Below are 26,982 nucleotides of genomic sequence, written 5' to 3' on the forward strand. Positions count from 1 at the left end.
GCGGTATGCAGCCCGAATACTCGATTTGAGATCGAGCGGTTTTTAGCCGAAACAATCTAAACGAGAATCGAAGATCTCTTTGTTAGTAGCGAAACGATGAAAAGTTAGGCGAGAACGAACGTCGGACGAAGAAGTTATGATTTTATAACGAAGTTTTCCTGTCCGGGCCTACTAAAAATAAATAATAAAAAAATAAAGTCAAAATTAGCCGACGGAGTCTAAACGAAAGTTGTAGAGAGTAGTCTCACCTACGCATGGATATAAATAACGTTGAAAATGGAGCTCGTATGCGAAAGTTACGCAATTTAGAAGTTTGACGAGTCAAATTACGCCGAGCGTAATTTGAGTACGCCCAGCGTACTCAGAAGGGTGCAAGTTGCCTGACCAATACTCTAGTGCCACCAATTGACGCATGCAGTGACGTCAAAGTACGCCCAGCGTAATCCCAGACCCACCAGCTTATAAATATAAACCGAGATCAGCCATTTTCTCTTGTTCAAACTCTTTCTTCTCTCTAGTTTTTGCCTCGATTTGCATACCAATCATATCCCGAAGCCCCGGTATCATTCCCGAGCCCCGAAACAAGATCCGAAGCCCCGAGGATCCCAAAGAGGGTTATTCCCGAGCTGAAGCTCTGCCCGCGAGGAGTTCGATTTTTGTGAAGATCTTCCAGATCTATCGTAGTATACTACTTCTGCAAGTCGTAGTGATGTCCGATCATCTTCTGATCAAGTGAGTGTGTAGTTACTTTCTTCCAACACATTATTATGAAGTATTTTATATAAAATACGTGCTATGTGTATATATTTTGTTGTTATATGTGTGAATGTATATCCACTCTCTTCTATCTCATAGATCTGATTTATTCTTTATGAAATACGTGTTATGTGTGTGTGCCTCATCTGTTATGTGGAATATGTATTGATTAAAGCATGCTATACAGGTTTTAAACTATGTATAAAAATGTATATTTTTATCTACTAGTATGTTGGGTAGAACATGGGTAGATAGTTGGTGTGTAATAAACAGATGAGAGGCCTCGATGTTGTTTTGATTTAGTCATCTAGCGGAGTTTAGATGACGACCACGGACTTTTCTAGACAGTCTTGTGGAACACTAGCAGGCTCGCCACCTGTAGGTGTTAATGAACTTGGGTGTTCATTCGCTGTACTCCATCCCCCCCATGGTTGCCTTATTTGACATATATTGCCGGGAAACCCCCGAAAGCATGTGTTGTCGCCCCGATGAAATATTCTTAAACTAGGTCCCTTGTGTTAGTTATTTTAGGGACATAAAGTGAGAATAACGGGAATGGGTAATTGGGTTATTGTTGGTTGGTGAAATTAAATATAATTATTTATTGTGGGTTGAAAACCCTATATGCTCACCAGGCTCCCAAGTCTGACCCACTCAGTTTCTTTGTATTACAGGAAGTGGCGCGAGGGCATAAGATGGATAATCATCAAGTTGTTTTGTTTACAAGTCTGTATATGTATATATTTGTTGAATGACTTGTAATGTTATCGTTTATGCTTTATGGTCTGTATCGGAAGATGACATCCCGGGTTTTGATTATGAAATCAAATTATATTTCTTCATGAAATGTTTTGATAAAAAACTATTTCATCATGTTTTGTTTTTGGGAACACATTTCGCATCTCTTTTAAAATCAAAAGGATTTACTCTGAAAATGTTTAAAAAGCATAAATGAAACCGGTCTTTTCTGGCCGAGATTTTGGGGATGTCACAATTTTGTAACTGTGGTTTACACAGATTATAAACCAATTACTCATTAATTTTGTAGCAAGTTGCTCATAAATAAGGACAATGTATATGTAATTTTAATACCCTACTATGTAAGTACAACCAAATTATTAAGATAGTAAATTTGAAGACATTTTATAATGCATAGTTGCACATATTAGTTCAAATAATTTGACAGAGTAAACAAGAATATAAAAAACCTCTAAATTTGGATTTTCAAGCCAAACATACTAATCAAGAAATCAAGAGGGTATCAACAATAACTCCTTTGTTAAGCCACAACTCAAATGTAATGTATATATATTGTTGGTGATCTTAATTTTATGGAGTATTTTAGATAGTTGAAATTTATACCACTATGGAATGAGACTTTAAACTATAGTCAGGGTTATTGAAGGAGGTGTTGTATTATACTTACAACCAATAGAGCAGAAAGTACAATCATTCAATAAAAAGATTATAAATTCGAAGCCATTTTATATCATCAAAATACAGAGTTCAATGGGTCATGCATTTTAATGTTATATCTCCCAGATCCGTAGATGTTGTTTTCAAAAGGATTCGTTTTGCTATCCAGAAAGAGCTTGCGGCGCAGTTTGTTGCCCGGTTGCCTTTCGTCGATATATATTGACCTCTATAATGATTAATTAGATATTGTGATCAGAGTTTGTTTGGTTCAGTCGAAAGAAGGAAATTGAAGAGTCATTCTTTTTTTTTTCAAAATGATATCTTGACTCATGCCGAGAAAGAGAAACACACGCATGGTACAAAATATAGATTATAATATTATTTCAAAAAAACAATACGGGGATTCAGGTATACACATACCCTATACCCGACCTAATGTAATATCAGGTAAACGAATACCCATATTTTTTAAATCTAAACTTGAATTACCCGAACCCGAAATATCCAAACTCAAAACGGGTCAGATAGGGTTTTCGGGTATCAATTTTTTTCGACAGGCCTAAGGTGGTGTTTGGTGTTCTTCTAATAATTGACTTTGTAAGAGTAAAATTTTATAAAATGTTTTGATATTTAATAAGGACTTTTAAAATAATTTTTTTTATTTTGAAAATGAAATTTTGAAAAATAAATTTTTTGAAATCACTTATAACTTATTGATTCATTAACCTTTATATATATATATATATATATATATATATATATATATATATATATATATATATATATATATATATATATATATATTAATTTTTGGTTTGCTTATGAATAATTCATATTTTGAGTCAGCTTCATTCCAACCGTTCTTAAGATAAAAAAAACAAACAAAAAAATTTAAGCAAACATTTTTTTAATTTATTGACTTTTGCCACTAAAAAACTAATCCAAATATTTTTTTTATAAAAAAACTCATTTTCCCACTTTCATAAGTTAATAAATCTTTTTTTAGCAAAAGTCTTTTTTAACTTCAAAATGAAATCTCAAATGCTCTCTTAACTTGAATTGTTAATTATTAATCTATAAGTCTATAGTGAAAATAATAAGATATTAAGTGTAATTTAATATTGTTTATACTAAATATATAAATCTATAATTATTTTAAATCATATTATCAAATATATTTACATTAAAATCATATTATTTGATATCACCAACCAAAAGATTCTAAGACCCCAAAGTCAAAAGATTTTTTAACCCACAAGTTAAAGTCAAAGGTTTATAACATATATATTTAAAATCAAGTTCAAATTCAAAAGATAATAACGGTGGTTAGTTAAATATGATCTAAAGAAATCCAATAACACAATCAAACATTAATATTAATAATGCAACATGCATTTATCTCATATCTCAAGTCCATCTCAAGAGTCCAAACTCATAAGGGTGGTTCAAATTCAAGCTAATGTAGTTTATAGGTTATCGAGCCATCTTCTGGCCACCACACCAAACTCATACAAGGGGTGGTGAGCCTTAATTGTGCATAATTATTATTATTGATAAATCTATTCATTCCAAGTTGTCCAAATCTTGCATGGATATCATGAATGGCATACATAAACTCATTGATGAATCTACACATTGCAAATTATCCAAATCTTGCATGGATATCATGAGTGGCACACATAGACTTGTATCCTAAATGCATGCACGTGAAGGATGCTAAAAAGTATTCCAATAAAACAAAGTTACACAAAGGAGTAACATACTTTCCCAAATATGTTTCATGCAATGCATATATAATACATGTAGTAAGCACTTAGCACATAAGAAAAGTTATATAAATCAAATAAATAAATAAATATATAACAAAAACAAAAACAAAATATACACATATAAGGACATGTAATTCTTAACATCTCACCTTAACAATGTGACATCCTCATTTTTATAGCCAGAAAAAACCGATTTTTTATGATTATTAAATCATAGTATTCTTTTAAAAAGATTAGTTATGCGGAATTTATCCCAAAAACATGATAATAATACTATCAAAGAATTTTTAAAGAAATGTGTTTTGTTTATATTTTTAAAACTCGGGATATCATAACTAATATAAAACATAAGCATAAACGGATACTTATAATGTCTCAATATACTAACACTATATATCTCCTTAAATCTCTCATTGTGCATATACCTTTGTATTGCTACCTGTGATACAAAGAAGCTGAGTTGGAAAACTAGTGAGTACATAGGGTTTTCAACCAACAATAATATAATTTATTTGCCTAATTTAATACTCTCCTAAATGTCACATGTCCTTTTATTAACACTATATCCTGCCACGTGTCATTTCTCCGTGAATCTCCAATCTTCTTTTCCCGCCTATATAATCACAACATCCATTCATATTCAACTCTTACATATCAGCATAATCAGTTGACTTAATATGTAGAAAAAATATGAAGAAAATATGTAGAAATTAAATATGCAGAAAACGTTATCTTATCTTACTTATATCCTAAACATCTAAAATTAGCTGAATTTGAATCCATTCAAATTATTTCTCTGTATATAATCAATCAATATAAATAAAAAATTGATATTGATTCCTAATCTATAAGCTAAATGTTATACATTTATATCATCAAATATCATCAATATCATCAATTTCTTATTTCTTAGTCTATTTTCGTATTCCAATATTCCAATTCCAAATTCCGTATTCCAAGTATTCCAAATATTCGAAATTCCTTATTTTCTATTTTCTAATTACAGCTATAAAAGCCTTTCCACAGAATACCTTAAAATTCATTAGACAACCTTTCATTCACAGAATATCAAAATCATCAGGTTAGTGTATCATCATCTTAATATTCATGCTTTATTTGTTTGATTTTGTTTATGTTATTCTCCCAAAGAGACTTACATGTATGAATAGAACCCATGACTTTTTATACTTTGTCGATATTCTATATCAAAAACAAAAGAAAAAAGAATGAACAAATTTAAGCATCATCGGTTAACAGTTTTCATTATGTTTTTTTTTTTATTTTATTTCTTTCTTATTCTCCTTTTACAATCCGATTATTACAATATTTCTGGGACCATTTTATGCTATATGTTTTAGTCAAAAGTTTACTTTTTTGGGTTAATAACCATTACAACATATTTCTGCATTTTTCATTTAATTTACTCAAAGGGCAATTTGGTCCATTCATATATATAAAATGTCATAATTGTCCTTTTATGTTGTAAAGAAATAATGGTAGTTTTTTATTTACAATTTAGTATATATGGTATGAAACTCAACTATACTTTGCAGGTTTAATATTATAAAAGCCCTAAATTTTTAACACGTAATTGGAAAAAGCCCTGATATTTTTTTTTATTGTCGTGGCCACAACTTTCTCGCAGAATTATCACTTTAGTCCCTGAGGTTTGAAAAAAATTACACCACATGGCTTTTTAACTTTATTTGTCGTTTTTTGTATACTTTATTTATTTTCGGTTTTTTTATAAATATATGTACATTTTTTTTATATATATATTTTACTTATTTTCATTTTTTAACTTTATTTTTCAACAAATTTTTTAAACCATTTTACCTTTTGTTTTCTATTTTTTAGTGTATATATAGAGTATATTAGAGTTTTTTTTAGGTTTTTTCATACTTCTTTTCGAATTATATTTTATTTTTTTCATCTTTTTATTTTTTTATTTTTTTCTTATTTGTTTTCCAATTATTTGTTTTTTTTGTTTTTTTGTATTTTTATCTTTTTATTGACATTTTTCAAAAAATATAAAATGTATTAATTTCGGTCCAACTTAGATTCTTTTTTTTTCTTTTTGTTCTTTTTTTTAGTGCTATTATATTTATGTTACGAAAAAATAAAAATTAAAAAAAATAGTTTGTTTACTAAGAATTAGTGTTTCAATGTGTTATATAACTTGCAAATTAAATCATATTTCTATATGTGATATCAATAGATTAAATTCAAAATAATATTTTTCAATTTGATAATAGACTAAAAAAATAAATACAATAATAATAGTCGATCTTTATAAAAAAAAAAAACTTGTTATAGTAATTTATATTGAATTCAAGTTCGTTTACTTGAATCAAAGTAAATAAAAACATTAGAAAAAACCATAAATAACTAAAATAGGAAAAAAAATAGAAAACAAAAATTATAATATGAAAAAACCTTAGAAAAAATATTAGAAAAACCATAAATAACAAAAAAATAGAAAAAAATTAAAAAAATAAAAAGGTGAAAATAAATAATATATAATTCGAAAAGAAATATGAAAAAACCTAAAAAACTCTAATATACTCTATATATACACTAAAAAATAGAAAACAAAAGGTAAAAAAGGTTAAAAAAATTGTTGAAAAATAAAGTTAAAAAATAAAAATAAATAAAGTATATATATAAAAAGAAAATAAAAAATGTACATATATTTATAAAAAAACCGAAAATAAATAAAGTATACAAAAAACGAAAAATAAAGTTAAAAAACTATGTGGTGTAATTTTTTTCAAACCTCAGGGATTAAATTTGAACTTTTTAGGACTAATTTTTTTAAAAGAAAAAAGTTAACCAACTTAACCATGAAATTCGTTAAGTGAGCTAGAGTAATAGAACCCATGACTTTTTATACTTTGTCGATATTCTATATCAAAAACAAAAGAAAAAAGGATGAACAAATTTAAGCATCATCGGTTAACAGTTTTCATTGTGTTTTTTTTTTATTTTATTTCTTTCTTATTCTCATTCTTTTACAATCCGATTATTACAATATTTCTGGGACCATTTTATGCTATACGTTTTAGTCAAAAGCTTACTTTTTCTAGTTAATAACCATTACAACATATTTCTGCATTTTTCATTTAATTTACTCAAAGGGCAATTTGGTCCATTCATATATATAAAATGTCATAATTGTCCTTTTATGTTGTAAAGAAATAATGGTAATTTTTTATTTACAATTTAGTATATATGGTATGAAACTCAACTATACTTTGCAATGTAAATCACGATATGTTTTTTTTTATTTCCTTCTTCCCTTCTTCTACAATTCGATTCTTACAATATTTCTGCTACAAGGACCATTTTATGCTATATTTTTCGGCCAAAAATTTACTTTTTCCGGTTAATAACCATTACAACAATGACTTGGCATGTAATAGCATTATACAAGTTTAGTTTTTTCATTTATAGCATCATAAGTTTCAATTATGTGAATTTTATAACAGATATTTTTGTTTTTTCATTTATTTACTCAAAAAGAGCAATGTAAAATATTTATTGTCTTATTAGCATATTGTATCATAATACTTTTCTATTCTAACATTTTTATAACAAAAAGTTTTAGGATTTAGTATATATGGTATGAAACTCAACTATTTTATGAATTTTTCTTTCTTCTACTATTTTTTAGATAAATGGTAGCACCAAATCTTACATTGATAGTTGATGTGGATATAACTAGGGATGACTTGACTTTCAAGCTTCGTGTCATAAACCTTTGGCATCAAATGTGTTTCTACAAAAAAAAAATGAAATCTGGTCAATTGAAATGATCTTAATAGATGAACATGTATCTTACAAAAAATATTTTTATATATCTGTTACACATATTTTGTTATTTTTAATTACTTTATAAGTTTTTGTTATTGTATTAAATATTTTTAGGGGAACAAAATCCAAGCAATGGTCTCCAAAAGAAACATATATCGATTCAAAAATGTAGTCAAGGATGGGATGGCATTTTACATCAGAGGTCCAAACTTTGCAACACTAAAGACGGGTAGTTTTAAGTTAACTCTCCAGGATCAGAGACTCACATTCGTCCAAGAAACCGTTGTTACAGAGTGTAACGATTTTTCTGGATCCAAGTTTGGGTTTTCATTTGTTTGATTATCAAAACGTGTTATCATTTGCTCATCCTCAAGATACATCTGTTGGTTAGTACATATCATTATATGTTTAACTATAATATTATGTTTTCCAATTCCCAACATAACTTTCATTTGCCTTTTTTGTTTTATAGATGTTATGGGTTTGGTTGTCGCAGTTGCTGAGATGCAACGAGATCATCCATATAAATCAAAACACAAGCTGAACATCAACATCCAAGATGCAAAGTTGGTTTTCTTATATTTTTACATTTTTAAATTTTTAAATTTTAAAATATATTATGTTAATATATCATTTTTTTTATAAATAATTTACTTTTCAGAGGCTTGCAACTTCATGTCAATTTGTGGGGTGATTATGCGTACAAGATGCAAGAGTATATACATAACAATCCACATAATTGCCGTATCATTCTTATTCTTTAATTTGGTCAGATTAATGTTTTTAGAGGTATATTGATTATGTTATTAATGTTATTAATATTTTTGTTATCATCATTAAAATAATCTTTTTATATTTTCTTTATAGATCGTCCAAGTGTAAACACATACTTTACCTCTTTCAAGTTGTTCATTAACTCTGACATGGATGAAATTATTCATTTCAACAAAAGGTAATTTATGTTTTATTGTGTTTATTGTACAATTATACTCTAGGTGACTAATATTTTTTTTGTATACATAACAGTTTGGATGGAGATGATGGTCCAGATTCATCTACATATACATCTTCAGTTATTCCATCCAATCAACTTTTCTGAATATGATGATTTCACGGTAAAAAATAAGTTGAATGCTATCACTGAGGTTTGGGAACCCGGTGAGGTATTTGATGTCTTATTGTTTGTTTCAATTAATTTATTGCTTTAATTTTTTTTTATTTTGTGTTTGTGATTTTTTATGTTTGTGTTATGTATGTTAATTTAAAGTACATACCTTTTATTTGTAGAAATGTAATTTTGTTATCTTGGGCACTATAAAAGGAATTTTACAGAATAAAAAATGGTATTATCAAGCATGTACCAACTGTTTTGGGAAAGCAGTTCCATCATATGGTGGGGAATTGAATAGGTGTTCCAATTTGCATTTACATGAACAATTACTTCTTTTAATTTTTCATCCCGGTTTTTTCACATTGTGATTTTTCATGGTTCAAACATTTTGTTTCCTATGATTGTTTTTAAAATGGTTGTTTCATGCTACATTCATAAAATTATCCCTAAAATTAATGCTTATTGATTACATAACACTTGGATTCGCATATGATGATAATTACTATAAATAAATAAATATACTTGTGTATGATTGTTTATAATTCGATTCTCTTTTTTATCCATGGTGTAAAGATTCTCCCACTTCTTATATTCATCACTAAAGTTTAGTGATGAGAGGAAGTAATGAGCAAGCATTGATTAGTCAATCAAAGAGTCAACTATAGCTCCACATTTATAAATACCAATAAGCATTTTTCTCCAACTATAGTATTTATTAACAGATGTCATGTTTGGTTTTTTATGACATAAATTTGGTATTTCTTTATTAACAAGCATTTCTTTATTAACAATCATTTCATTGAAACCAACATCTTTTTCATTAGTATAATCTACATTTGTGTTAACTGAACATAGTACTCTTAAAAAGGGATCATCCACTGGTCTTTTAGTAGACAAGACCTCGTCATCCTCTTCGTGCTCACATTTTCTATCATCAGATAATTTGGAATCAACATCTTTATCATAGTTGTCATCTTCGGTTTCAACATCTGGCTCTTCCATTTATATCCAATCAAACAAAGGTTTGTTGTAGTGGTCCACATACACTTCAATCCTTTTATTATTGGCTATGACACACTCGCTAAACTCCTTATAATCACCATCGTTTTGGATGATATTCAACCCCTGACTCAAAGTTTCATTAGGAGAACAGTAGTAAATGGCATAGGTCTCTTTTTTGTAAGTTTTTCAACAAAAACCATGAACTCAGAGAATACTCCAACCTAATGAAACCAACATCTCGTACAGATGCTTTATCGGGATCAAAATAGACCACATATTTGGGTGAGAAAGTGTCATTGTAGTGGAAATCAACGATAATGAATGTGAGTTCTTCTACATCTCCTACGAAGGCGGGTTCTTCTACATCTCATGCCATTGCTCTCTTCTCGTCTGCGATCTATCAAGAAGGTGAGCGATGGAGGGTTCACGAGTGATGGAGGGTTCGTGAAGAACGAAGCGTTTGTGCCCTAGAGTTGGTATAACGGGAAGAAAACACGTAATATGCCACGTAATTTTCTTATTTATCTGAAAAAAATTAAGCATCATAAATTAGGGGGATCGCCAGTTAAACCCATTAAAACAGCCCATATATATATATATATATATATATATATATATATATATATATATATATATATATATATATATATATATATATAGGGAAGAGTTATTTGGAAAACAAAAAAACCCTAAAAATCATAAAAATGCATAAAAAAAAATACTTAGAGATTACAAAACTTTTTTTTTAATTTTTTTATAAAAAAATCGCAAGTTTTTTAATAAATTCGCTGAAAAAAAATCATTTTTTAAAAAGAATTAAATAAAATTTAATAAAAAAAATCAGCAAATTTATTTACAATCATGCGATTTTTTCATAAAAAATCCAAATTTTTTTTTGTAATCTCTAAGTATTTTTTTATGCATTTTTATGATTTTTAGGGTTTTTGGTTTTCCATAGAACTTAAACCTCTATATATATATATATATATATATATATATATATATATATATATATATACACACACACACACACATAAACATATATATATATATATATATATATATATACACATACTAGGTGTGAAACCCATGTATTACATGGGTCTATTTAAAAAAAAATACAAAATTCTAAACATTTAAAAAGTATGAATTTATAAGAAAAGTGAGAAAATATTGAATTGTAAAAATTAAAGTGTTTTTTTTCTCTTTTAAACTTAAACAAGTAATTTAGATAAATAAATAAAGAAAGTTATTGAATCTTTGATTTGGTAATTTTGAAAATAGAAGGAAAGTTCATTAATGAAATTGATATGCATTTATTATTGAATATAAATACTATGTACATTTAATAAAATGAAAAAAACCATAAAATGACAAGTGGAATAAAAAATTAATTTAAAATAACCACAAAATTACATGTGGCAAAATAGATGAAAATGTGACATGTGACAAAAATATCTTTTATTTATTATGGAGGATATATATATATATATATATATATATATATATATATATATATATATATATAGGCGAATGTCTGCGCGTTGCGCAGAAACACCTATATAGTTGAAGTGTTTACAAATATATGTTTCTTTTAATATACCATTAACCTTGTTATTAAATTTGATTTAATAATTTGTATACTATATTTATATAATGTATTGATTATTTAAATTATATGATAATATATACATCTATTATAACTACATAATCTCAATCGTTTGAATAACTTCTACCCACGAGTTATACATAAATAAAATTGAATATAATATATAGTTTAATGTTATTTATAGTTGTTGTTATTGTTAATTAATTTTTAAAAATTTATTTGCTTAATGTGTTAATTTTTATCATTATAATTATTTAAAACATCAAACATTGTTTTTTTATTTTAAAGGTAACAATATAATCATTTATATAGAGTTATTTTTAACTATTGTTATTGTAATTTATTTTAAGCTAATTATTTGAAAGCTTTTAACGATTATAAAAATATCTTTTGGAAATATTTTAGTTAAATTGATATTACAATTTAGTTTTTACAATTATTACTAGAATTTATCACTTTTAATTATTTACAAAATATTCTTTGGTTTTTAAGTGGAACTGAAATTTATATTTAAGTTGATGTTGTAATGTTATATTTAAAATAGCAATTTAAGTATTTTGTTCAAACTGTTCAAAATTTATAGCTTTAAATTGATAATGGTTTACATATAACAACATATTAAATCTAATAAATTAAGTATAATATGTTAAAAGTTAAATACATAACTTTATAAGTAGAAGTAAATATATTATTTTAAAACTAAAATTTAGTATATCATGATTACACTTTAGGTTTGATATTTATTTAACATTATTAACCAACTTATAATCATTATAAGAAAAACACTACAATTAATCACTTTTAACTATTTACAAAATATTTTTTTGGGTTGTTTAAATTAAACTAAAATTTATATTTAAGTTGACCTTATAATGTTATATTTAAATTAATAATTTAAGTATTTTATACAAATTGTTCCAAAATTATATCTTTAAAATGATAATGGTTTACATCCAACAATATATTAAAACTAATAAATTAAGTATAATATGTTAAAAGTTTAGAAAAATCACTTAATAAATAGAAGTAAATATATTATTTTAATATTGAAATTTAGTTTATATGTAATTACACTTTATGTTTGTTATTAATTTAACCTTATTAACCAACTTATAATTATTATTATAAAGAAATTGAAAAGTCATAAGAGTTTCAAATGAATGTTGTGAAAGAAAAAATGTTTCTTTTATAACATAGTACTAGGCGAATGCCCCCGCGTTGCGTAGAAGCATCTATATAACTGAAATCTTTACATGTTTTTTTAAATATAACAATAATATTATTGTTAAATTTGATATAATAATTCGTATAGTAAGGAGATATAATATATTGATTCTTTTGAAAAGTAAATTATACGAATGGTCCCTATGGTTAGGGGTGATTTGCGTGCTGGGTCCCTAACTTATTTTTTTAACTCGGAAGGTCCCTACTATTTGTTTTTGTTACACTTTTTGTACCTACTGTTTGTTTTTGTTACGCGGTTGGTATTTGTCTTACCTAAAAAGACTATTATTAAATAGGAAAGAATTGTGGGTAGGTAAGGTAAGGTGAATGGGTGTGGTTGGGTGTGTTTATTTAAATAAATTAGAAAATCAAAGGAAAAAATAATCTTTTTAGGTAAGACAGTGACCAAGTGCGTATCAAAAATAGTCGGGACCTTCCGAGTTAAAAAAATAAGTCAGGGACCAAACACGCAAATTACTCTAAACCATAGGGACCATTCATACAATTTACTCTATTTTGAATTATATATAATATATACATCTATTAAAACTGCATAATCTCAATCTTTTGAATGACCTCTACCCACGGGTTTGAGTAAAATAAAATATAATATATAGTTTAATGTTATTTACAGTTGTAGTTATTATTAATTATTTTTTTTAAATTTATTTGTTTAACGTTTTAATTTCTATCATTGTAATTATTTAAAAAATCAAACAATTTTTTTTAATTTAAAGGTAACAATATAATCATTTATAAAGAGTTATTTTTAACTATTGTCATTATAAGTTATTTTAAGCTAATTATTTGAAATTTTTAACGATTATAAAAATATTTTTAGGAAATATTTTAGTTATATAGATGCTTCTACGCACTACAATTTATCATTTTTAACTATTCACAAAATATTATTTGGGTTTTTTAAGTGGAACTGGAATTTATATTGAAATTGACCCTGTAATGTTATATTTAAATTAACAATTTAAGTATTTTGTCCAAACTGTTCAAAAGTTGTAGCTTTAAATTGATAATAGTTTACATACAACAACATATTAAATCTAATAAATTAAGTATAATATGTTAAAAGTTAAAGACATAACTTTATAAGTAGAAGTAAAAATATTATTTTAATATTGAAATTTAGTTTTTTATGATTACACTTTAGGTTTTATACATATTTAACCTTATTAACCAACTTATAATCATTATTAGAAAGACACTATAATTTATCACTTTTAACTATTTATAAAATATTTTTTAGGTTGTTTAAGTTGAACTAAAATTTATATTTAAGTTGATCCTGTAAGGTTATATTTAAATTAACAATTTAAGTGTTTTATACAATTTTTTGCAAATGTTGTAGCTTTAAAATGATAATGGTTTACATACAACATATTAGACCTAATAAATTAAGTATAATATGTTAAAAGTTAAAAACATAACTTTATAAGTAGAAAAAAATATACTCTTTTAATATTGAAATTTAGTTTATATATGATTACATTTTAGGTTTTATATTTATTTAACCTTATTAACCAACTTATAATCATTATTAGAAAGAAATTAAAAAACCATGAGAGTTTCAAATGAATATGGTGAAAGGAAAAATGAATGAAAGTTTCAAATGAATGTGGTAAAAGGAAAAATGTTAGCTTTATAAGTATATAATGATAATGATAATGATAATGATGATGATGATGATATGATGATATGATATGATATGATATGATATATATATATATATATTATACTATATTATAAAAGAAAAAATAAAATTTCACCATATTAATTTGAAACTTTCATGACTTTTCAATATATATATATATATATATATATATATATATATATATATATATATATATATATATATTACCCTCTGAGCCATTATCCCTTCACATTTCACAAAATAGGTGGTCTTTAAAAAACAGTAGAGACTATAATAGCAATAACCATTCATTTGTCATTTAAAAAGACTATATTTTGCAAAATAATAAGTATTTTACTAAATAATAGACACCCGCATACTTGAATAAATATTATAATTTTCTTCTTTTGTGATCGTATTTTTTGAATAAAAGAAATTATGTTTTAAGATAAAATATATCAAACTCAAAACTTGTGATTCGGTTCAATATAATTGCACCGTGTATAAACTATATTTAAAACTTCAAATCGCATAATAAAGAATTTTAGAAAAGATTTTGCAAAAACCAAAACTGAATTAAAGAGAGTAAAATTTTGCTAAAATGATTAAACAATAATTATATACTATAAAAAGCATTTTACAAAACTATTTCTAAGAAATAGGTGATATATTGCCCTCCCAATTTAGTTATTTTAAATAATGATTTTAGTGACTTAATTAAATCTTGTTTTAGTAATATTCTTAACAAACATTTAGTGGCTCTAACGAATACTTTTAGTATTTTTAAGATTGTTTGTAGTTGTTGATTTTGATTGAGTAAAATTAAATCTGATACATCTTAATGTTATGAGGTCCGGTATGAGACATATCCGATACTATAGGATTGAATAAGAACTTCTAATCATGACATCGAACAATAATTTGGTAAAAAATTAAAAAATGTATATATCAAATGGCCCACTATTAAAATAATGATGTTAGTAATGCTTTTATACTGTTAATGAAATCAAATTATAAAAAATAATGATTTTAGTGAATACTCTTGATGAAATCATTTTGCTAACTCGCTATTTTCCTCTCCAATCAGTAAATAAAGAGAATTTTGGGGAAAGCAAGAAGACCAAAAGATGTCGACGGCAGCAATGGACGCTGAGGACGGATCATCGTCGTCGGAAGAGGAGGAGGAAGTGAAAAAGGAGATACGGAAAGAACATTACTCCTCCACCCATAAGATACTCTTGGTCGGCGAAGGCGATTTCTCCTTCTCTCTGTGCTTGGCCAGAGCTTTTGGCTCCGCCCGCAACATCGTCGCCACCACCGTCGACACCCACCGTGAGTACTCCACTACTACTGCTTACAAAAATCCACCATTAATATAATATCTCACTTCTACTAACGAATCGTTATACGGATGGTTGCAGAGGAGCTGGCAAAGAAGTACAGCAACGCAATCGAGAATCTGATAGAGCTTCAGCAACGAGGCTGCGTGGTAGTCTGTGGGGTGGATGCAACCACCATGAGCCACCACTTTTTTCTCACCACGCAGCGTTTCCATCGCATCGTCTATAATTTCCCCCATGTTGGGTTCGCCTTCCCTGAAGACAATGGCTGCCAAATCTTGTAATACCTGGATACTCTCCTCTAACTCTCTCTATCCAATGGAATTTGATATGTTTTGCTCTTACGCAGGTTGAACAAGGAGTTGGTGATAGGGTTTCTTATGAATGCGAAAGTCCTTCTGAAAAAGGAGAATGGTGAGATCCACGTGACTCATAAGATTGGTGAGCCTTATGACAAGTGGGATTTGGTTAAAGAGGCTGAGAAGATCGGTTTGGTTTTTTGTAAGGCCAAACCGTTTTTCAAGAACAAGTATCCTGGATATGCACAGAAGAGGGCACATGGTAGGGCTCCAGATGAACCTTTCAACGTAGGAGAAAGCAAAACTTTCATGTTCAGGCTCAGTGGATGATATGCTAGATGCTCCAACTTTAGGAAAATAAGATTGCTTTGGTGTATGATATTCATATTCTAGTCTTAATCAAGTGTGTTGGATTGATACTAATATGTGAGAATTTATCAAACGTTCTTCTGTTTAGAGTGCCACCACTCGAATGTGTGTTCTAATCATCTCTTTTTCCTAAAGGGTAAGGATTTTTTTATAGATAAATCATAAACAATACATATCTAACATGGTATTAAAATTAGCATCTAATACCAAGCGTTGCAATGTGCTTGCATTTTGCCACCAATATGAACATTATGCTTTATTCTTTACTCATAATAGCAGTGCACTTTACTCTCATAAGGGCAATGTACTTAAATTTCTTTATAGATAATAACAATACTCTTTAGTTTTTATCCATACTTGTAACAATTACATATTGCTCTCATCAATAATACTATTATGTATAAAGAGAATTTAAGTACATCATTACTATAAATGTAACTATGTTGCTGTTATGGCAAAAATAAGTGTCATACATTGCTACTTTGCATAAAAAGTGCACTACCTATATTGATTCAAAAAAAAAAAAAAAAAAAAGTAAAGTCCACTATCATTTCCACCAATAAGCTTGATATATATACATATACCTTTCAAGAAAAATCTATATAATTCTCAAACGGGAACGATCTTTTAATGCTTGATATGGTGTACTATAAAACTACCTAACTAAAAAGTTCAAAAAAGCCCACAAAAAAAAAAAAAAACCCTAAACAATCCAACCTCATACAACCCTATTCAAATCATAAATACCCCAAACCCCCAAAATATCAACAACCAAACAATAACAGATCCTCTATACAATTGCAAACCAACCGAAACATGCTCAGTTACCACTTCCTCAGCAACCCCAACAAGAAACTTGCATTCACCCATTGAAGGATTCAGAAATGTCACCATCCCAAGTCCATCAAATTCACAGCTTCTAGAATTCTGTTTTTGTACCTAGTAATAATAATAATTAAAATCATATAAATAACGTAAGTAAGTTACTATTATTGGTAAAAAAATAAAAAAAGTAAAGAATTTTGTTGAAGTACCTGGTAATAACTATTAAACGCATAAGAAATGTTACCCCTTTCACCAATCCCATTACACGAACCCCCGTAGTTCAAATTCGTGCAATCCGCAACCGTACACGCCAACTTAAAATGATCGGAAACCCCGGAAAGATCTTTCAACGGGTCCACCACACACCACCTAAATGGAAGATAATGAACATCTTTAGCATTTCTCAACAACCCATTACCCAAACCAAGGTTCAAAGCATATTTTGCTTGCCCATCAAAAGAAAAAATCCCCCAATGTCTCTCAAAACCCCCGGGAAGCACACTCTTGGCCTCCTCATCAAAAAGACCAAAAAGATAAACATCCGTGGGACCCTGTCCCGGTCTTAAAGGGGTACCCTTATTGCTCAACACATGGTTTATAAGACCCTGATTGAAAACCCTAGCCGCGTTCACATTCGCAGTGATTGCTCCGTCTGTAGGCCAACCGACTTCCCCGATAACAATCGGGATTTGACCGAATCCGAGTTTGTTAAGGGCGGAAACTAACGTGTCGTAGTTTCCGTCAAACGCGTTGTAGTACACATTCGGTCCGTCTGTGACCGAATGTGTTGTGCCTTCAAAGAAGGCGTAGTCTTGGGGGAAGTCGGAATTGGAATACAGACTTAGGAATGGGTAGATGTTGACTATGAAGGGGGAACCGTTGGAATTGAGGAATGTAACGAGGTCGGTCATGATTTGGGTGAGTTCGGGTCGGAATGCGCCTTGGGAAGGGAGAGAAGACTCGTAGGCATCTGCGTTACATGGGACTACAAGCTTTACATTGTTTGTTAAGTTTGCTTTTGTTAAGGATTGTTGGAGGTTTGTTATCGAGGGCATCACGTATGATTGGAATTGTCCACCGTAACTTGTAAGGAATGGTTCGTTTCCTACCGCGATGTACCTATTATTCAAAAACAAAAAGTCAATCTCATATTCTCATTAAATGAATTTCTCTGTTAAGTCGTTATACGTTATTAAATAGAAAGATATACTCATATATAACTTGTTGGGTTAGGTATTAGGTAAAAAAGATGCAGTTGGTCTCGACCTCTTATATGTGCAAAAACACGTGAATGTCATATTAATCTTATTATCAAAAAATAGCTATAAGAAGCTTTTCTTGTCCAATAACCTAGCTCAGTAACAAAGGTGCACTTATCTATATAACAAATTTTAAAGTATTGAGATGGACATATGTTTATTTTACATTTCACTCCTTATAGACAACAAGTGCCTTCCTACATCTTAAAAGAATATCAATCCCTATTCTTAATCTCTACACTAATCGACAAAAATAAGCAGCAGCTAGAGATTAATTGGAGTTTCAGATTATAAGAAATCAGCGGATTTTTTGAAGTTTAAATATACAAAATAGATAAAGAGACGGGAATAGGGTAAGGGAATCATACTTGATGTTGGCTCCGCCTCGAACCATATATCTGGAGACATTCTGGGAAACCCATAAATCGGCGGCGGCGGAGGAGGAGCTGAGGGTGGCCAATAGATCATTTGAGACGCCAACCATAACCTCGATACCGCTGCCCATGAGAGCTCGGAGACAATCTGGGTCAGCATCGAAAAGTTTCACCTTTTGAATCTTGTTGTCTCTGAGAAGATCCACCACCGTGGAAGGTGCCAACCGGTGGTTGGATATGGTACCCCAGTTCACCCCTATTGCTGATTCCACCGACTGAACTGAGCCACCCAACACCGCCACCAACACCAGTACCACCGCCACAGCTTTGGTGATGAGGATTCCTCCGCCCATATTTCGGGAATAACTAATTTTCTGGCGATCGGTATCAGGGGTTGTAGTTAACAATGTCGATTGGTTCAACGGGAGGTTCCTATTGAAAGATGCTGAAAAGTGGGAATAAAGTGGTGTCTGGGTTCTGCAAGCAACTGAGGGAAAATAAGAAATTGGTAAGTGTTGATGTTGAGGTGGAGGGAATCTGAGTTGAACCTAGGGTTTATAATTTATATATAGTGTAGGGAAGATGGCGATGGAGGTAATCAGATCAGGGAGGCAGAAGCAAATTGAGGTCGGTAAAGGAGGCTGAAATGAACGCGAACCAACAGAACAGAGCCAATGCTGTTACTGTCGGCCTAATACTGCCAAAAAAAAAAAAAAACGCAAATCCCTCGCCCATTTTTTTTTTAACGTACAAACATAAATCTGATTAAACATAAATCTGGATCCAACAGATAAAATAAAATCAAATGTTAAGATTGAAAGTTTATGATATTATAATAGGTTAATATATAACGTATAATCATATAATTTTAAAAATAAAGGTATTTTTGTCCAATGGCCTATATTAATAAAGAAAATTTTTAGATTTTAAGGAATAAACTAGATTATGATCCCTCATAAAACGCGGGGAACATATAAAAATGTACATGTGAATATATAAAAAAGTTGGCTCTATAAAAAAATAAAGTAACATAAACAGACTTAGCATTATTGCTAACATTTAAATATTTGAAAAAAACAAAGAAACACTTGAATATCTATAATAGTTGAATGACCTCTTTGAACATAACTTTTTATTTTATTAGTTGGACAACCTTCATCGTAATATATGAGTACCTTCAATCTCTTTTCATTTGTGATGCGAGAAACAAAAAATATATAACTAAAAATGAGTGAAGACAAACTTATGCAAGTATAATCCAACATTTGATAATTATTGTCATTGACTTTTGTTAGTGGTCATAACAAAATAAACTACTATAGGGAATTGCCTCCGCTGAAAACAGAATGAGATTCTTTCATTAGATGGAGTTAAAGATTCTTTCATTAGATGGAGTTAAATTCATGCACGGTATATAAGTAGTCTCCATAAAGAATCTATCATATATGATTCAGGCTTCAATGATTTTTCTTCCAAGCCTAACAATCTATAATCTAGTACAATTGCATAGTCTTTTGGTTTGGTCGATATTACAAAGTAATATGACTGGAACACATATTTTTAGTGTAAGTTTATGGTTGGAAATTCTAGATGCCTTAAAATCATTCAACACAGCTGAAAAATAAATTGATTCCTCAAAAAAACCTGGTAATTGTGTATCACGTAAAGAATTTGAACTCATATTTTTTCCCTTCATTTTTCATCAATCTTAAAATGTAGTCATTGGTAGCATCAAATTCTTCATTTGTAGGGACCAAAATAGCTTTATCTTGAAAATTCTTCATTTGTAGGGATCATCAAGATGATTTTCAAAGGATAGATAAATGATGGATACAATTGAATGAATATGGTCACATATAGAGCGAACAACAACGTCTTCTAGAAATTCAATTTCAGCTTCACCATCATTAGGGTCGCCAATATTACCATCACCAATTTTAACAATCCATTCATCAAATGCTTTTGTCTCATCCAAATCTTAGTTATACAACCAAAATAAATCTCATGTTTACGGTTAAACGTAAAACTGTACATCACGCCGTAATTTGGATGAATATGATGCATGCACAGTATCCGAACAATTGCCTCTTTGTATTGCTAGAAGAATTTGTCTAAAGCCATCTCCATATAAAATGGTCTTGCCTCCAAACGATTCTTAAAGATAAATACCTACAAAAGAATGATATCCTATTTGTTGACCATATTTGATGTATGAACTTCATTGTCGTTGAATTGTTCGTCATAGTTCACTAATACTTTTGTGTTGGCACGCGATATCCCTCTAGACAATGTCACATAAAGTTGGCCATGCGTGAAACCGATTCTGGGAGATAAATACCTACATTTGGAATTGTTTCTCCGTAAGCTTTATTGATTGCCATCGCGAAGCATAATTTGATTAGAAATTGTTTTCTTATCAGCTTGAATGGTAACATGTCATCTTCATGCGGACATAGAGAAAACCTTGGACCAAATCTCTAGATAGTTTATTTTGACTATTAGTGATGCAACGATACCAAATAGTTTCTTTTGATGATAAGTTTCAGACGACTATTTAGGGGCTTAAGGTTTAGAGGGAGGGTGTGTTGCAATGAATATTGGCAAATTTGTTAAAAATAAGACTTATTTATGAATGCAAATTTTCATATGTTCTTAGCAGGAACATGTTATACTTTAAAGAACACGTAATATATTGTTCTTGTATCATCTCGTATTCATATATAAGTATACATTAATCCTAAAAAAATAGTTATTTTGTCAAAATATATGTTTAAAAACTAAAATAATATGTGAAATTTATTTTAAAATGGGTAGATGCTAACACTCTTTTTCGTAATATGATTTTCAAAGATGAAAAACATAAACCATGATTACTTTTATAATTTGAAAAATTAAAACATGATTACTTTTATATATCTGACAATATTTTCGTATAACAAAACTTTAGAACATAATTAATCGTTTAAAGATAATAATGAAATATTGAAATAAAGAATCAATTATTTGATTGTTATCTTATTTTTATTTTTATAAGGTGATTGTCTTATTTAAAAACTTATATTATAATATAACTTATATATATATATATATATATATATATATATATATATATATATATATATATATAGGCTTAGGTTATTGTATTTAAACTAATTATTGTACATCTATCGTATGCTATGAGAATTACTAACAGAATAAGTTGGTTAACAATGCGAATTCGTTCAATCTTACAAGAATATCGTCATTTTCATGCATTCTCGTTAATTTTTTTTTTGTTCTCACACATCGTTTTTCACTCATTTTCATTCTGGCAGAATACGACCCAATAAAACATTCTGACAGAAATGAGAATAATAATAATAAGTGTATAATAACCTTATAGACGATTTAATTAGTGAGAATGCGTGTTAATGATAATAGTTATGTAAGATTGAACGTATTTATATTATCAAACAACATATTTTCTTTATCATTCTCATAGCATACTCTAGATGTACAATAATTAGTTAAAATACTTGAACCTAGCTATATATATATATATATATATATATATATATATATATATATATATATGATAAATACAAAATAAATTAATATATTATTATCATTCTACTTTTTTTTTTTTGCAAATTTCAATACTAAAAACAAATTTACCCTAGAAAATTGTCATATTAATGACCTACTAATTAACAATTAAATTTATATACTACATAAATGGTTCACATGTGAGCAAAAGTATACAAATGGTCCATATTTGAAATGTTTTTCTTACATAAATGGTCTATTACGCGAAAGAAAATGAAAATGTATTTTCCATTAATAAAATGTTTTCAAAAAAATCCTATTAATTAGCTCTAATGTAGAATTTTTTTTTTCTAGATTAGCCAAAAAGAATACGGAAAAGTCATTTTTTGAAACTACGATGCTATTAATGAACGTTTTTGCAAAGTTTAATGATATTAATGATTTTTTTTTCCAGAAAATAATCGTTTAAATGAGTTTCAATATACAAAAAATATAACTTTCCATATCAACTAAAAATAATTAAAAAAAAGTCATTTTTTAAGAGTATGATGCTATATATGAACTTTTTTTTTCAAAGTTTAATATTAAAAACAATTCTTTTCCAAAAAAGGTCCTAATATAAGGTTAAAAGAACATATTGTAAAATATTTATCGATCTACATCAGCATGAATTAAACGTTTCCATCAATACCCAATAAGGTATATAAATCATGCTTCCTTTTGTAATGAATTCCAACGCTCCACAATGTGGAATCCCCTCACTCGCAGCATTCCATAACTCAAACCACATCTGATAATCAATATGAAGAGAAGCTGCAATAAATAATAATAATTGTCACCATCGTATACAAATATTAGAGATTATTGGGGTATTAGATAGTGTAATAACTTGCAATTAAATATAATTTTCAAATAAAACTTAGTATGAGAAACTAACCAATGTGATCAAGGGTCAAAGAATGCATTATAACTAAAGCATAAACAAAGAGCTATTAGGGATGAAACATGAAACTTTAAGGAGAAACATACAAATTTAAATCGTGAAGGATAACAAAAATTGACAAGTATATTTTTTAAGTAATTTAAACCAATATATTTTTAAAGTAATTTAATTCGGGTCGCAAGTTTATCCCAATATTGTTCCCTTAAGCATTTCATCGAACAGGTAGTAGACAGGTAGACCAAACAAAATTTCCAAGTATCCAAATCAAGGTCTTAAATCCTAACACAAAAAAAAAAAAAACGAAAAAAAAAACAAATTTGTGATTTTAACAACCAAAAGCAAAGGATATGACATATATTGTGTATGAGTCTATCGTTTATAATTTGATTGCTCAACTTATTGAACAATTCGTCAAAAGTATGAAAAAAATGGGGAATCCCATAAAAATATCCGATTCAAATTTCTAAATAACACAACTGTGACAATTAATTTTCAAACCACAAAATTTGACACCCTCATAACATAAAAATCAAAATATATTTTACTTACGTTCACAAGAACCCAGATGAATTCGACCATTTATGTTGTTCGTCAACTCCAATTTCGACCTACAAGAAATCTAAAAAAAATCAAGCAACTTGAGTAACAATCATTTTCATGTTGTCACAACTTTAGCATAAATATCGATAAATAGTACAAATATTAGTTATCAAGAAATAAGCATATATTAAATGACTAAAAAGTTGTCAAGTGGAATTTGAGTTACTTGTTTTCTTACCTTTATGTGATGTATTTATAATTCCAGTCGTTCGACTACAAATCTAAATCGTTAAATAAAAATCAAAACAACATGTTTTCCCCCATTTTCTTCTCCACTACAAAACTTAGGTTAGATATATTATGCAAAGAATTGAGGGAGACGGAGTATTTTTGTATTTTATTTTTGTATCAATAATAACATTTTCTAAAAAATACGAATTTTATTTTTTAAGAATCACTAATTACATTAACTCATAAAGAATACAACTATAAATAATTATTACATTCATTCTGGGAAAAAAATCTAACCTATAATCGTTTAAAAATTACATTTATCTTAAAGATTAAAACTAAACATGGCTACAAAAAAAACATCAAAATCTAATAAAAACACTAATCCATTCTGAAAGAATATTACTAGTAAGAAACATATTATACATTGTGGCAGAATATATTTTTGTTCTCCATATTTTCTTCTTTTCCCACTTCAAAACCTAAATCCACAAATAAATAACATAATCAAGTTTTAAATATTAAAAAATTTAGTGTATTCTAACGGAATAAAAACTATAAATTATGACAGAATATAGTAGAAACTATAAAATCTGACAAATTATAATAGATAATAAAAACTAGATATTCTGACAGAATGTTGTAGACATTAAACAATTATAATTTATTCCAACATAATGTAATCTTAAAACTGCAATGAAAATAACCGCCGTAAAGTCGAATAACATTAGCACTATAAAATAACATCATTTATAAAAACGATAAAGAACACACACAAAAAAAAACCCTTTGAATATTAGCATTTGTAATCAAAAGAGAAAAAAGAACATGTAAGGCATGTTTCATTATCATCCAAAATACTTCAACATATCAAAATTACCTCAGATTTTGACAGAAACTTCTCAAATAGTTCAACATATCAAAATTATCTCATTTACACCAAAACCTTCTCTTTTTGAGATTATATCAAACGCTTGGAAGGCATGTTTTATTATCATCCACTTAAAGCATCAAACCAAGATAACATCTTTCTCTTTTCCAAAGAAATCAACGAATCAATGATAAAAGAATAATAAATAAGGAAGCTTACATGTTTTTGAAAGTTTCAGAAGCGAAAAAGTAACAGCAACAATTGTTATTCTTCCCTCCCGACTCCTCATTCTTTCTTTCTCTCGGTAACTTGAGATCCATGCCTTAAAATCGATGGGGAAAGACCAGAATTCGAATGAGGAAGGAGGATGGTGTTGTTGATGGCTACGTCTGATCGTGATGGTACAGACAATATCAACGATCTAGTGGATTGATGGTGTTTTGGACGTGTGAAAAAATTGAAGTCGGAAAAGAGGTATCTACCATTTGGAGGAAGTTGTCATTAGGGTTTATAAAACTTATTTACTTTGTTTCCTGAATTGCAAGGATTTAATTAAATGATCACATTAATTACAAGGTGCAAAAAACTGGAAATACATTTTTTATTTAATTAATTATTTAATTGTTTGCTAATTTTTAATTGGTGTAAGAACCATTTTTTTAAATGTTTCCGTTAACACTATTTTGGACAAATCCAACATTTATATTGTATTAAATAAACTTTTTCATTCCTTAATTTAAAACTAGTTGTCACTTGACATCAGATCACCGTCAGATTGTCGTCGAACCGTTGCTGGACTAACACCAAATTATGTAACATTTTTATGGTCGTATTCACAGCTTAATAGAACAAACATTATAGCTCTTATTTCTTTGGAAATACTTTTAACACATACCATTTCATTTTTCCATCCAAATATAAAAAATTTAATAAAAGAAAATAGAATTATACCTTGAAAATTTTAATTTTCTTCGTTCGTTTATAAAACATATTCACAATTTTAAATATCATATGTTCAGTTTAATAGACATATTAATCTGCTAATACGCAGTGTAAATTTTCATGCATACATACATTCATATTTTAGTTTAATACATAAAATTCACATAATAATACAATCAATTATACATTAAATCATAAATTCAAATAAGTCAAACTCAAAACTCTACCACCACCACCAACTACATGTGCCACTTTCGCAACCATCATTGTTTCCAAATTAGATCTATATACAAAATCATGAATTCATAGCTTAAATATTATATTCACAATTTGACAAACCAATTAATTTACTAATTAAGAGTCTAACGCAAAATAAATATAAAAACTAATACATTCTTACATATTTATACAACACAAAAAATAAATATATTCACAAAAATTTAATACAAACATTCATACATAAATTAGTCATATTTTAATACAAAAATCATTTAAAAAAAATCATATTTTAATACATTTTAATTCACAATTTAATACATTCAATTCACAGTTACTTTTAGAACATAGATTTGACATATTAATATAATAAATTCATAGTTTAACGCACAAAACTTATATATTGACAATGATATTCTCGAATTAAAACTTACATTTATACATTCATATCTATAGGCTGATGATTATTATAAAGTTTATTTACAAAAATATTCACAATTTAAATTTTACATATTTTATTCAAAATTATATAAAAACATAATAAATCATGCATTCAAAGCTTAAAACTTATGTTTTTTTTTTTTCATTTAAGCAATCAAATATATGTAAAGAAAATGCATTAACTTAAAACTTATAAAAAAACCAATGCATTCACAACTTAAAGTTTATGTATTTCATTGAAACAATCAAATATATATAAAAATCATGGATCCGCAACTTAAAACTTATAAAAAAACATGTATTCACGACTTTAAACTTATAAAAAATAATATGTTCATAATTTAAACATATATTTTCTTACTAATAACTGTTAAAACTAACATTAACATAATTAAACAATAAATGAGACATTAAAACATTACAACTCATGATTTTAAAACCCTAAATTAATATTATTGAGAA

The 26,982-nt window shown here is 28.1% G+C and overlaps 2 protein-coding genes across 2 annotated transcripts; one reads left to right on the top strand and one right to left on the bottom strand.

The window, feature by feature from the left end:
• The first annotated feature begins 15,388 nt into the window (after positions 1-15,388).
• LOC111886247 (uncharacterized protein At4g26485) lies at positions 15,389-16,448 on the top strand. The gene is made up of 3 exons (XM_023882487.3): positions 15,389-15,677; positions 15,767-15,965; positions 16,035-16,448. Exons 1-3 carry the CDS (start codon positions 15,473-15,475, stop codon positions 16,312-16,314), a joined length of 684 nt encoding a protein of 227 aa, XP_023738255.1. The 5' UTR covers positions 15,389-15,472; the 3' UTR covers positions 16,315-16,448.
• A 429-nt stretch (positions 16,449-16,877) lies between these two features.
• On the bottom strand, positions 16,878-19,532 carry LOC111886258 (glucan endo-1,3-beta-glucosidase 5). Its single transcript, XM_023882497.3, has 3 exons — positions 18,806-19,532; positions 17,388-18,297; positions 16,878-17,292 (listed from the first exon to the last, which is right to left on the bottom strand). The coding sequence occupies exons 1-3, from the start codon at positions 19,162-19,164 to the stop codon at positions 17,086-17,088; spliced, it is 1,476 nt and encodes a 491-aa protein (XP_023738265.1). The 5' UTR covers positions 19,165-19,532; the 3' UTR covers positions 16,878-17,085.
• Between the last annotated feature and the right edge of the window lie 7,450 nt (positions 19,533-26,982).

The sequence above is a fragment of the Lactuca sativa genome, chromosome 4 (genome assembly GCF_002870075.4).
Source record: "Lactuca sativa cultivar Salinas chromosome 4, Lsat_Salinas_v11, whole genome shotgun sequence".
NCBI lineage: Eukaryota > Viridiplantae > Streptophyta > Magnoliopsida > Asterales > Asteraceae > Lactuca > Lactuca sativa.

Bases quoted from the DNA above. Each gene is read 5' to 3' on its own strand.
- LOC111886247 (XM_023882487.3), top strand. From the start codon at position 15,473: ATGTCGACGGCAGCAATGGACGCTGAGGACGGATCATCGTCGTCGGAA. The intron at 15,678-15,766 runs GTGAGTACTCCA...GGATGGTTGCAG, and splicing joins CACCACCGTCGACACCCACC to AGGAGCTGGCAAAGAAGTAC. The intron at 15,966-16,034 runs GTAATACCTGGA...GCTCTTACGCAG, and splicing joins GACAATGGCTGCCAAATCTT to GTTGAACAAGGAGTTGGTGA.
- LOC111886258 (XM_023882497.3), bottom strand. From the start codon at position 19,164: ATGGGCGGAGGAATCCTCATCACCAAAGCTGTGGCGGTGGTACTGGTG. The intron at 18,298-18,805 runs GTATGATTCCCT...TTTGAATAATAG, and splicing joins CGAGGCGGAGCCAACATCAA to GTACATCGCGGTAGGAAACG. The intron at 17,293-17,387 runs GTACTTCAACAA...TATTATTACTAG, and splicing joins CGTTTAATAGTTATTACCAG to GTACAAAAACAGAATTCTAG.